The 13,093-nt window shown below is 52.7% G+C and overlaps 1 protein-coding gene across 4 annotated transcripts in view; it reads left to right on the top strand.

Annotated features, from left to right (window-relative positions):
* Ctu1 (cytosolic thiouridylase subunit 1) overlaps positions 1-10,336 on the top strand; it is a 29,867-nt gene extending 19,531 nt beyond the window's left edge. The window contains exons 1-4 of one of the 4 annotated variants that reach the window (XM_060380241.1): positions 4,655-4,735; positions 7,149-7,280; positions 7,402-7,945; positions 8,630-10,336. In XM_060380241.1, the coding sequence (XP_060236224.1) occupies positions 7,438-7,945; positions 8,630-9,270 (1,149 nt within the window). In that variant the 5' untranslated portion in view covers positions 4,655-4,735; positions 7,149-7,280; positions 7,402-7,437 and the 3' untranslated portion in view covers positions 9,271-10,336. The other 3 variants (XM_021645781.2, XM_021645782.2, XM_060380251.1) reach the window with 3 other exon arrangements.
* Positions 10,337-13,093: the final 2,757 nt, after the last annotated feature.

The raw sequence follows: 13,093 nt of genomic DNA, 5'->3' as shown, positions 1-13,093 counted from the left end.
TGGATTGTTGTGAATGTTTTGGTTTATGATATGTAAATATGTCACTGTTAAAATTCCAAGTTGGGGATTTTAGTTTGCCCACACCTGTTAAGTGTCTCATGCAGAGCGTGGTCTTTGCCAGGTGGAATTAGTCGAATTCTGAGGACTTTGAGGGGGATAATATGACAGCCCAGAGGAAGAAGGCACGGCTGCTTGGAGGAGGACTGCCTGCTGCTGGCTAATCCTGCTGACTAACTGGTATTTGCTGACTTACTGGTACCTGGACTTCTGGATTTCTGGACAACTGACATTGGTATTGCCCCCAACAGAATCCTATGACCCTACTCAGCAGGAAGTAGCAGAGAGAACTCTGCCCCCTGCCCCCTGTCCCCACTAACCTTTCCCTTCTACCTGGTGTTGGAAGGGAGGTAGAAGTGTTTAATAGCCCTAAGTAAAGTGGGTTTGTTAAAAAGTCAAGGCCAACGCTGGATTTTAAAATGTGTGTTCTTCAGATCAGGCTTGGGTCTTTATGCTTGCATGGCAAGCGCTTCACCGAGTGGGCCATCTCCCCAGGCTGCCTGGAGCTGCTTTGACCAGAGGTTCTGAGGCCCCAATAGCTCAACTCCCACACCTACTCATAGATCCATGGGTCTTCTGCCTGAGAAATTCTTGGCCCTCTAAGGGAAGTGGTTTATGTGGGTGAGTGATTGAGGTCATCCATCCAACTCAAGCAAAGGTCACTATCTCAAGTATAACTCCCTGAAAGAGTCCAGAGAAAAACTGTGGCAGGAATGATACAACTGCAGCTTAGGGTTTCATTGCTGTGAAGAGACAACATGACCACTTAACTCTTACAAAGGGAAACATTTCATTGAGGCTGGCTTACAGTGTCACAGGTTTAGTCCATTATTGCCACAATGGGAAGCATGGTAGCATTCAAGCAGACATGGTGCTGGAGAAGGAGCTGAGAGTTCTACATCTTGATCCACAGGCAGCAGAAGAGGACTGAGAGTCATAGTTGGGCATAGCTTGACCATAGGAGACCTCAAACCCACCCCCACAGTGACGCACTTCCTCCAGCAAGGCTACACCTCCTAATAGGGCCGCTCCCTGTGGACCAAGCATTCAAACACATGAGTCTATGGGGAGCATACTTATTCAGAGCACCTTGCTGATTTAAATCCGTTAAGACAACAGATAAATTTTGATGCTCAGAAAAAGAGGAACAAAGTATTAGCCCACAGGAATCATGACTAATAGAGTAAGGTAAGAAGAGAATTTGCTTTTCCAGGTAATTTTTCTACATACAGTACTGAAGAGATTACATTTAAATTTTTATTGTTTGATTGAGACAAGGCCTCACATAATGCAGGCAGACCTCAAACTTACTGTGTAGCCACAGATGACCTTGAACTCCAGATCTTCCTGCTTCCACATCCTAAATACTCAGTACAGGTCTATATCGACACACGTGGTGTATGCAGTGCTGGGAATTAAACCCATAGCCAAGTGTTCTATCAATTGAAATATATGCTCAGCTCCCATGTATGATATTTTTTGAAAGGTAATAGTGCCACAGGAAACACAGTGTCTGAGACAGAAATGTGATAGTTTCTACTTAAGTGACAGTGGTGAACAGAAGTCAATTGTCCCTCTTTTGGTGTGATGGCTAAGCGAGGTTGTCAACCTGTAACACATATGTGGTGGTTTGAATGAAAATGGTCCCATTGGCTTTTAGGAACTGACACTATTGGGAAGTGTGGCCTTTTTGGAATAGGTATGGCATTGTTGGAGAAAATGTGACACTGGGGTGGGCTTTGAGATTTCAGAAGCTCAAGCCAGGCCTAGTGTTTCTCATTCCCTGCTGCCTGCAGATCTGATATAGAACTCTCAGCTGCCTCTCCAACACCCTTTCTGCTTGTGTGCCACCATGCTTCCCACCATGCTGAAAATGGATGAAACCTCTGGACTGTAAACCATCCCAATTAAATGTTTTCCTTTATGAGAGTTGCTGTGGTCATGGTGTCTCTACATAGCAACAGAAACCCTAACTACAACAACATAGGAAGAAGGAAACTCCGTTGAGAAATTGCCTGAATCAGATTGGCCTTTGTGGAGCTTATTGGTTATTGGCTGGTGTGGGAGGACTCAGCTCCTGGAATGGTGCCACTCCTGGGAAGGCGGTCCTTCTAGGATAAGGAAAGACATTAAATGTGAGCCTGAAAGTAAGCAAGTACGTAGAGTTCCTCCATGGTTTCTGCTTCAAGCTCCTGGCTCTTTGTGATGATGGACTGTGAAGTGTAAGCTAAAATAAATTCAAGTTAATATTGGTCAGTGTTTTATCACAGCAACAGGGAAGGAAACTAGAACATGGAGCCATAAACTCAACAAGAAAAGCAGGACTTGGATTCCTTTCTTTCTTTCCTTGCTCCCAGATACCCAGAACAACTAAGCATTAAGTATGCCAACTTGTGAGCTCTCCTTTGAATCCCTAATCTTCCAGAGCTCTTAATTGTCTCCTCCCTGAGCTTCAGACATGGAAGTTTTCCATTTTACACAACCACACTCATTCCAGAAAGCAGCCTGTCTTGGCACTTGTGCTTGGTCACACACATTCTCTCAGGGCTGTGGAGGGGACCAACCAGATTTCTTGACTTTCTACAGTGTGGTAAAGTCTCTCCTTCCCTTACTTACCTGGAACCAATTTGTCTGGGATGCTGAAGAACGGGTTGGCACACAAGGAGAATGGGATAACAGGGACAGGCCAGACAACTGGGCTGGCTCTGTCTATGGTGCTGAAGCATCATCCCATAGTCTCTGTCAGTGGTTCTCAACTTCTGGATGGTGTGACCCCTTTGAGGTCTAACAACCCTTTCACAGAGGTTGCATAAGACCATCAGAAAACACAGGCATTTACACTGTGATCTGTCACAGCAGCAAAATGACAGTCATGAAGTAGCATCAAAAATAATTTTGTGGCTGGGGGTCATCACAACATGAGGAACTGTATTAAAGGGTTGCAGCGTTAGGAAGGTTGAGAACCACTGCTCTAGGTTCATCTAACAGCCTGCTGAACCCAGCCTAGTTGCTCAGGGCTGTAGTTCTAGCTACTATGAGGATCGAGGCAGAAGGACTGTATGTTTGAGGTCTGCATTGACCACACAGTGAGACCTTGTTTAAAAATAAAAAGCATAAAAAGGGGAGCATGCTGGGTTTATAACTCAGTAGGAGAGTGCTGGCCTAGTATCCAACAGTGAGGAGCATGGCTCAGTGTTAAGACATCTGCCTCAAATCTCCCCAGTGCGGTTCTGGGAGCACAGCTCAGTGATAGAGTGCCCATTTAGAAATCCCCGAGGGAGGGCCTAGTGGGCTAGAGTGGGCTCAGTGGTAGAGCCCCTGCCTGGAATTCCCTGGTGAGTGGCTGGGGTGTGTTTCGGTGGTGGAGAGCCGTCTCTACCTGGAGAATGAGGCTCACCGCAGTGCTTTCTGTTTTAAGTGCATAAACAGCAGACCTCAGAAAGACAATGGGGCGCCAGATCAGACACGTGACAAACATCCAGCAGACACAGCCTGGGGAGGCCAGGGAACCGGGACAGTCAGCAGGAACATCTGGCTGAAGAAGGGGGTCCCAGGCAGACTGTCTCCCAGCCGGCTGTTCCCACCACAGATGCTTCTAGTTTTGTTCATATGGGATGGGAAGTATAGCAGAGGCATCTGAGGACGGTTCACATCCTACCCGTGTTCACGGACACACTAGACTTCTTCTAAGAATTTACTCTCCTGTTCTCAAGGCTATGTGCCTGTTTCCCCTCAATTTCTCAGGGCTAGGAGGCTAACAGGTGGTCTTGGACCCTTTAAGATAAAATGCTTGAGTCAAAAGTCAGTCTGGGGCACCAGACCTCCAGAGCCAGGTTCCCAGCCACCTTAAACAGTACAAGACGACAATTTAACAATTTACAATAGTTGTGTGGCTGTGTGTCATCCTGGACTCCTTTCACCTTGCTGAAGAAAGAAAAAGAAAGAAAGAAAGAAAAAGAGAAAGAGAGATAAAGAAAGAAAGAAAGAAAAAGAAAGAATGAATGAAAAAATGAAAGAAAGGAGGGAGGGAGGGCGATAGAAAGGAGTAAGATGGCACAAGCCTTTTATTTTAGCACTCTGGAGGCAGAAGCAGGCAGGTCTCTGAGTTCTCTTGAGTTCAAGGTCAGTCTGGTCTATCTAGCGAGTTCCTCCAGAACCCAGGCTACATGGTAAGATTATGTTTTAAAGGGGGGGGGGGTAAATCAGAAGCGTATAATAATCCGCAAAACCAGGAAATTCGACAGCAGCCTCTCTGCCTCTGCCCGTCCCATCTCTCTCTCTCTCCCTCCCCCCCCCTTTTTCGACACAGGGAATTAAAGGCCTGAGCCACTACAACCGGCCTATAGCAGCCACTTCTGATTTCAAGAAACCCTCCTGGTAACCTCGCGTTGCCAGGGCCAGACTAGCACCCTCACCTCAGTCCCTACACGGGACTGTGAGCCTCACAGAGCCCTGCGTTTGAGGAGCCAGTGGCAGAAGAAAAACATTGCCCTCAAATGGTGCTGGGAATTGGAGTCCAAGCTGCTAAAGCGTTACAGGCGCGTCGCTAGAGCTGTTGCATTCTGGGAATTGTAGGAAAGGCAGTCCAAGACCTTGTGGGAGTTGTAGTCTCAAGGGCGGCTTCCGCGCCAGGCTTCCGCGCCAGGCTTCCGCGTGGTAAGATTGCCATTCCTCCCAGGTTAGTGTTCCTCTTGCTCCGGGTCGGGCGGGCTTGGGGTTGTGGTGGCACGCTCGGAGAGCTGAAAGGCTCTCTAGAGATTTGGCTCTCGCTTTTGTTTTCGTGTTCTGGCTCGGATGCCTTTCTAGTCCTATCTCTTGCCAGGCCCCTCTGTTCCCCTGGTGGTGACAGATCATCTGCCCCCAGTTAAATACGTTTTGGAGACCCCTCTTCTGCCCTTTAGGAAAGTCAGCCACACGGAGGCACTCCTGGAACTCTCTTCGTAGATCAGGCTAGCCTGGAACTTGCAGAAATTCAGCTGCCTCTGCCTCCTGAGTGCTGGGATTAAAGGCGTGCGCCACCACGCCTCCTATTACTGGGGTTTGCTGCCTGTCTGTACACAGTTCTTTCCCCATCGTCTCAGATAGTTACAGTTAGCATCAGCCAGGTTCACTCCATCAGCTAGGGACCACTGATGTGATCTCCTGGCTTTCTGTTTCTGCCCATAAGCTACTCCTCACAACAGCAACTCCCTTACAGGATTAGATGGCTGAGGACAGAGAGTGACTTTACACCCCACTCTGCATAAACGCTGGGTAGAAGGCGGTGGCCACTCTCAGGGGACGGATAAGCCAGGCAGAAGAGACAGATTTCGTTGGCACTCGGGGTTTGAAAGGTCCCCTGGGAGGATACTTAATGGGCCTTTTGGAGGTCGAGCCTGGAAGCACCTCAGGCTGGTGATTCTCAGGTTTGCTGGGCGGGGTTTGAGGAGATGGAGTGTTGAAGCCCTGGGGAGAACCAGTCCAAGAGGAAGAATAGACCCCAGAGCTGGGGAGTAAATGTTTCAAGGGGTATTGTTCAGCCACGAGGGATAAGTGAGTCCTAAGGGCTGCTTGCTGGGCTCAGTGATCAGCAAGAACTCTCTGGGCCAAAGGAAAGGGGTGTCCCTGGATACTTGGGGGGAGGAGCCACAGGGCCTCACAGTCTGTCAGTCAGCAAGTGAAGGTCAGTGGGCTGGATCTGTAGTGAGTGTAAAAGGGGAGGTCAAAGCAGAGAGACCAGTGACCCACACAGGCATGCTGTGTTGGTGTTCTGAGGACAAGCAAAGAAAGAGGGCCACTCCAGAATGTAATCAGGCTCTGAGGCAGCTGAGATGGCCAGCCTCGATGAACTCAACATTAGGGCTCTTTTTATTTAGCATTTACTTTAGGTTGTGACTCCTGTAGGGCAATTGCTTTGGGGCAGCAGAAAAAAAATATACTTTAAAATGAAAAAAAAATTTTAATTTAGTTAGCATAACTAACTAGTATGTGAGGCTTTTTTTGTTTTATTTTGTTTTTACACAAAAGTTTTTTTTTGGGGGGGTAAAACAAGTTTCTCATACCAAAGCCCCTAATCTAATCTGTACATTTTATAAATGAAAACATCAGGCCCCTGCAACTTTAGTCCTTATTGTACACTGCTTGCAGTACCCAATAATGAGGGACATTCCAGGTGTGCCAGGACTATCTTGTGAGCAAAGTCATGCAAAGACTGTAACACATCTTCAGAAAAACAACTCTGTAGATAATAGAAGACAACTATTCATTCTGATGTCTACCCTAGCTACAGTGATTCTCCTAGTGCTGGCCAGGGAGTAGGTGTGAAGTGTCTGGCCTCTGGGTCTATTCTGAAGCCACAGAAGGGTTGGCTGTACTCATTTAGGGTTCTGAGCAGCATGGAGTAGGATGGATTAGGGACATTTGAAGGACAGGTCAAGACTGGACTTTGCATTTTGAGCCCCAAACAAAGTAAGTGATCAGGGTGGCCCTTGACACCATGGCTAGTCTGAGCACCTCGGAGGGCAGAACTGAGCTGCAGAACACCATTTGGTAAAAGGAATCAGGCATGTGGGGGGTTGAGATGCTGGGTGGAGGAATGAATGACGCTGGTCTTGTCCCTGTGGAAGTTCCCGGTAGTAAACCCCAGTTGACAGATAATTTCGGCACATCCCAGGAGCAGCCTGACCTGCTGGGAATGGCAAGGGGCTACTGGATAGTCCAAGCTGGAAATGAGGTGGGGGGTGGGGAGAGGACTGAGCCCGGAGTTTGGCAGCTTCTGTGTCTGAAGGAGGGCACCGTGGGATTATGCAATTAGGACCTCATGGGTGTGTGTGGGGTTGTCCCAGTATCTTACTTCCTCTACTAAAATCCAAACGTCTGTAGCCCTCTGCTTCTGAGCAGCAGACGCTTCCGGGTTCTGGTCAGCCCCGGAAGTGGAGGTCAGTGGCACCTAATCTGTCTTATGATCAAGGATATACCAAGAGTATCCTCAAAAATAAGCGACGGCACTCCAGTTCCTAAAACAGGCACAATTCCATTCTGTCTGTCCCTTGCATGTCTTCCTCTTTGTCCCCCTGAAGCTCCATCATCAGGTTCTTGCTTTCTTGGTTCAGGAAGAAGCTGCCCTTCCCGAGGTCTCCCCTGTGTAAGGGTAGGACACCATCTTCACAGCCGCCCCCGCAAGCATAGATTATCCGTGTGACCCGATTCTGTCTCCTCTCAGCTCTGAAGTGTGCACATCCTGGGTGATCAGTTTCCTTTCTGGAGATCTCGTGCGACCTCCTTCCCCTCCCCCGCCCGCCCCTTCTCTCCCATCAGCGCTGCGGTGTAGACGCCCTAAACGACTCCCTTCTGTCTACCCCACAGCGTACACATCCCAAGCGACCCACTTCTCTTCTTGTGATGCCCGCCCCGACGTGCTCCTCCTGCCACACGGCCCGGGCCGCCCTCCGCCGCCCGCACTCCGGGCAGGCGCTGTGCGGCTCCTGCTTCTGCGGGGCCTTCGAGGCTGAGGTGCTGCACACGGTGCTGGCCGGGCGCCTGCTGCCGCAGGGCGCCGTGGTGGCCGTGGGCGCCTCCGGCGGCAAGGACTCCACGGTGCTGGCTCACGTGCTGCGCGAGCTGGCGCCGCGCCTGGGCATCACGCTGCACCTGGTGGCCGTGGACGAGGGCATCGGCGGCTACCGCGACGCGGCGCTGGAGGCCGTGCGCAGCCAGGCGGCGCGCTGGGACCTGCCGCTCACTATCGTGGCCTACGCAGATCTCTTCGGGGGCTGGACGATGGATGCTGTGGCCCGCAGCACCGCGGGCTCCGGCCGCAGCCGCTCCTGCTGCACCTTCTGCGGCGTGCTGCGGCGGCGTGCGCTGGAGGAGGGCGCTCGCCTCGTGGGAGCTACGCACATCGTGACAGGTGAGCGCAGTTGTGGAAGGGCAGTGTGCAAGGACGTGCAAGTGAGCGGGGAGGCGGGGTGTGTCCGCCGACCCTCTCCTCTTTTAGGATTTCCACGGACCTTCCTTTCCTCTCGGGGTTCCGGGTGTTCCAACGCCCCCTCCACTCTTCTGGTCCCGGTGTCTCCGGTCCTTTCTCCATTCTCTCTTTAGGGAGGATTTACAGGGCCCTCTCCTCACCCTCCGGGTCCAGGGGTTCCCGGCCTTTTTCTCCACTTTCCCTGTCCAGTTCTCTGCACCCCGCTCCCTGTGTAAAGGTCAAGCCTGTGGGCTCCTGGATGGCCTCAACCCAGTCTGACCGTTTGCAAGGGCCGCGGTGTGCTGCGGCTCTTAAGGGAAAGATACCCTCGCAGCCAGGAGCCGAGGAATACCATGAAGTCACACCACACAGGAAATTTCACACAGGACATTTATCGAGAGCGACACAAGCCTCTGTTCCAGCGAGAAGGAACAGCGAACTGAGCAGGGAACAGGCTTATGTAGAGTTTGGGAGGAGGAGTTTCTCAGGGGCGAAATGTCAGGCCAGGCCGGATGGGTGGGGTTTCAGGCTCCGGGATTGGTGGATTTCGGGAAGGTTTCAAACTGGGAAGGGGGCTCAGACCTTTCATCCCTTCCTCTCTTCTTCGTCCCCATCCTTTACCAACAGGCCACAACGCTGACGACATGGCGGAGACGGTGCTCATGAACTTCCTGCGTGGTGACGCCGGGCGGCTGGCCCGGGGTGGCGTGCTGGGCTCCACGGGCGAGGGGTGCGCCCTGCCCCGGTGCCGGCCTCTGCAGTTCGCCTCGCAGAAGGAGGTGGTGCTTTACGCGCACTTCCGCCGCCTGCGCTACTTCTCCGAGGAGTGTGTGTACGCCCCGGAGGCCTTCCGAGGTCACGCCCGCGACCTGCTCAAGCGCCTGGAGGCGGCCCGGCCCTCGGCTGTGCTGGACCTCGTGCACTCCGCCGAGCGCCTCGCTCTGGCCCCCGCTGCACGGCCTCCTCCTCCAGGCACCTGCTCCCGCTGCGGGGCGCTGGCTAGCCACACGCTCTGCCAGGCCTGTGCGCTCCTGGACGGCCTCAACCGAGGCCTGCCGCGCCTGGCCATCGGCAAGGGCCGCCGTGTGCTGCAAGCCGAGCCGCCAGCAGCAGGCAACCCGAGTCAGGCCACCGGTAACCCTGGAGCCCCACCGAAACCCTGCTCCTGCAAGCAACCCACAGACGAAGCTGGCCTGTGCGGGGGTGGAGAGGACCGGCCAGGAGCCACCTGTGTCTTACAGAGTGACCCGAGCGCCGCTGCGGAGTGACCTGAGCCCTGCGCTCTACCTTGCCCTGCGTCCTGGGAAGTGATTGTGCCCTGCAGTGCCCTGCGCCCCTGGAGGGATTTGTGCGCCCTGCGCTTCCGGAGCGACTTGTGTCCTGTCGGACCTGCGCTCTGCTGGCTGCCCTGCTTCTCTGTGGAGTGGCTGCACCCTGTAGATTTACTGTACAGTGCCCTGCAACCTGAGCCCTGTCAAGTGTCTACCCGGTGAAGGGACATGCGCTGTCCAGCAACCTGAACCTTGAAGTTGAGGGAGCCCCAGGCTACCAGGTCTGAAGGAGAACAGACCAACAATCATGCATTCCTGCACACCTCTGTGGGGTCTCTGTGGGCTTAGGATAGCCCTGGCCCTCAGTTTTGTTTCTCCAAGTGAAGCAAACAAAGTCACGTGAGTATTAGAAACATATTCACAATCATCACTGTGCCCCTTTCATCAAGACTTAGCTCTTGCTCCTAAGGGAATCAGAACGTTTATTCTGAACCAGATGGGAGCATCCATGGCTGGATGACAGTTAAGCATGAATTGAGGTTGCCGCAGAAACACTGCTGCAGAAGCAGTTACACAAATATTTACAGCCCTAAAACAATAAAAAGTCATTAATCAAGACATGGGCCAAATACACTGGGCGGACCTCAGACGGGCTCCAGCAAGGCTAGGGAAATTCCTTCTGTGAGTCTCATAGTAGCCGATGCCCTTCTTAGCCTGTTGTCTGCTGAGTTCACACATTCCAAACCAAATTTCCGTGGTTTTCACGCGGTTGCTGGGTCACTGTCCTGGCCTTCCGTTTTTGTTTTTATTTTGTCAGCTTGACACAGGTTGGGATCGCCTGGGAAAATGGCCTGTAGGCAAGCCTGTGTGGCATTTTCTCAATTGATGGTTGATGTGGAAGGCCGAGCCCACTGTGAGCAGTTCAGTCCCTAGGCAGGTGGTCCTGGGCTGCAGGCTGAGCAAGCCGGGCAGCAGTGTTCTCCGTGGCCTTGCCTTAGACCCTGCTCTGTAACGGAGTGTGACCCGAGAGATGTAAGTTGAAATAAAACCTTTCCTCCCCACAGTGTTCTTGGTTATGGTGTTTTATCAAAGCAACAGAAATCTGAAAGTCAGCATGCAAGTCTTCAATACACTTGCTGCTTTCCAGTGGCCTTCATTTGAGCCTTGGCTTTGGGGTGCTTATAGACACTTTCTCATTTGTTCCACAGCAACCTCATGGCTGTACATGGCTATGGAAGGGACCACAGGGGCTGTCACAGTCCTGTCCATAGCAGGGTGCCTGCCTTGCTTACTCCTGATACCTCTTGTGGGTGAGGTGGGCACCCCAAGCTTGGACTCTGGACACAGAACTGGCAGAGTCCCCTGCCTTTATTTCTCTAAGTTCATATTTCCTCCCCAGTTTTAAATAGACTAGGAGGAGGGAGGAAGAGGGCCGTGAAGGAAAGGCCTGTGGAGAGGTGCCTTTTGAGCAGGGACCCACATAAACCAAGTATCTTGGGGAAAGAGCGCCCTCCGGAGGACGGAACCGCCAATTCGGCGCTAAAGTATGGGAATAACCTTGACCCTGGAAGGGACAGGCGGCAGGGGCTTCCATTAGCCACACAGGCAGGGCTGGACCAGATGTGTGGAGTCGAAGACTTGGATTTTATCCTAACAGTGAAGGCCAGTCTCCCGAGGGCCCCTATTCTGTGACCAATCCAACGACTGCTTCCTGAAAAATCTCTTGACTGCTGTAAAGAGAAGTAGCTGTGGACAGGGAGGGGGGAACTGAAGACCCTCTGGACTGATTGTACAGCTCCACGCTTTTCGATTGTGAGGCTGGCCCCGTGCCAAGAGGGCATTCCTCCCTGCTTAGTGCAGGAATAGGAGAGTAATGGGTGCTTAATACTCATTTATGGTAGATGAACGGGCGGCCCAGGGAAGTGACTTGCCTAGAGTCACGTAACAGTGATTCGGGATGGGAGTAGGGGCCCAAGGATCTTAAGTTGGAAGCCAGAGGACCCACTTCCTAAGGCGTGCTCAGCAGAGTGCCTCTCATTTCCTGAGCTTCGCTGGGCATCTACCTTCCTCCTGGGCCTCTGGTGCGAGAGCAGGGCTGTATTCAGCTTTGGCCACAAGAGGGCGCTGTGACCACATCAACGCACCAGGTGGCCTTGACTCCACAGCTGGGTCTCCAGCCCAGGCCCAGACCGCACCGACCTCCAAATCTAAAGATCCCTGGACCTGGAGGAGTTTGCGGGAAGATGGCTGTGTCCGTGCCTTGCGCAGACTCTGAGCATGAGACCCGTGACGCAACTGCAGAAGCCACTCAGGATAGAAGCTAAGGCCCGGAGAGGGAGGAGAAAAGGGCCGGGAGGATAGACGAAGGCCAGGGAGGGGAGAGAGAGAAGAAATAAAAAGAAGAAGGAGAAGGAAGGGACACACAGCGCAGTGTACGGCAGCAGTTAGATGCTGGCAAGTGTTGGTGGGATGATGTCCTGTCCGTTTAAGCAGAGAAAGTGTGGCCTCAGAGAGACAGCCCTACCCCAGCACAGGGAGGAAGTGTTCCTGGAAGAGGGAATGGCTAGCCTGAACTCTGACACTGGGGCACAGGACAGAGGCGAGAGTGTGAGGGGCAGGTGTTGAGCGGCAGAAGCAAGCCGAAGCTTTCCCAGCAGGGAAAGATAAGGATCGCGATTGCAGAGTTTCCTAACATCTCCCAGGGGCTGGCCCAGCCTGTCAGAGTGCGCAAATGACTGAGTCAGCTCTGGTCCCTGCCCTCAGTGGGCTCTCCCTCTGGTGGGGAAAGCAGGCGCTGGCAAGTCAGGACCAGAGGGTTACATGCCGCTGGTGCCGGTGTGAGAGTTCAGAAGGACACCATGGGAAGCCTAGAGGTGGGGCGCCCAGCTCAGTGTGGTGTGTCATAGAATGCCGAGGTGATGTTTAAACCAAGACCCAGGAGCTGAGTAAGACTGAGGCCAGGAAAGGGGTGAGAGGGGAAAATGGTGCTTCGTAGAATGGTGGTGGGCCTGAGTGGAGAGGCCCTGTCCCTGTGGGAAGCTCGGTTCCTGGCCCAGGAGGCAGAATGCTGCCCTAGGTGGGGACAGGACCTGCCAGGGACCACTCAAAGCAGTCAGGGCTCTGTGGGCAGAGTGCTTCTCATGCGGGAAGCCCTGGTCTCCAGTGCCAGCGCTGCGTAACTTGGGTGTGGTGGTGACACAGCCCTAATCCCAGCACCGGGGAAGTAGAGGCAGAAGGATCGTGAATTCACGATCATCCTCAGCTACAATGTAAGGTGGAGGCCGGCCTGGCTACATGGGACCCTGTTCCTCACGCTGCTGCCGCCACACACATAGGTTGAGGGTCTGAACTCGAGGGAGGGGAGGACATGGTGACCGTGAGAGCAGGTTCAAGGGCATGAAGAACCTCTCACTGACATTGAGTGTCTTCAGAGCTTTAAGGACCTCCTGTGTGGGTTCAAAGACCGGGTGACCGTGAGAGCAGGTTCAAGGGCATGAAGAACCTCTCACTGACATTGAGTGTCTTCAGAGCTTTAAGGACCTCCTGTGTGGGTTCAAAGACCGTACAGATAGGGGCTGGAGAGGTTGCTCATCCACCGAAAGCATATGCCGCTCTTGCAGAGGACCTGAGTTCTGTTCTGAACGCCTCTGCTGGGTGGGTGGCTGACATCTTGTGCCTGCTGCTCCAGGAGGGCTGACGCCCTCTTCTAGCCTCTGAAGGCACCATATTCACTGCGCATGCACACACACAATTTAAAATAAGTAAATCTTAAAAAAAAAAAAAGATATGAGTACAAGAGATGCCCCTCCTAATAAGCAGA

Source organism: Meriones unguiculatus, chromosome 1 (genome assembly GCF_030254825.1).
Source record: "Meriones unguiculatus strain TT.TT164.6M chromosome 1, Bangor_MerUng_6.1, whole genome shotgun sequence".
NCBI lineage: Eukaryota > Metazoa > Chordata > Mammalia > Rodentia > Muridae > Meriones > Meriones unguiculatus.
The sequence above is the reverse complement of the archived record's forward strand: the minus strand, read 5'-3'. Positions and strand labels throughout refer to the sequence as shown.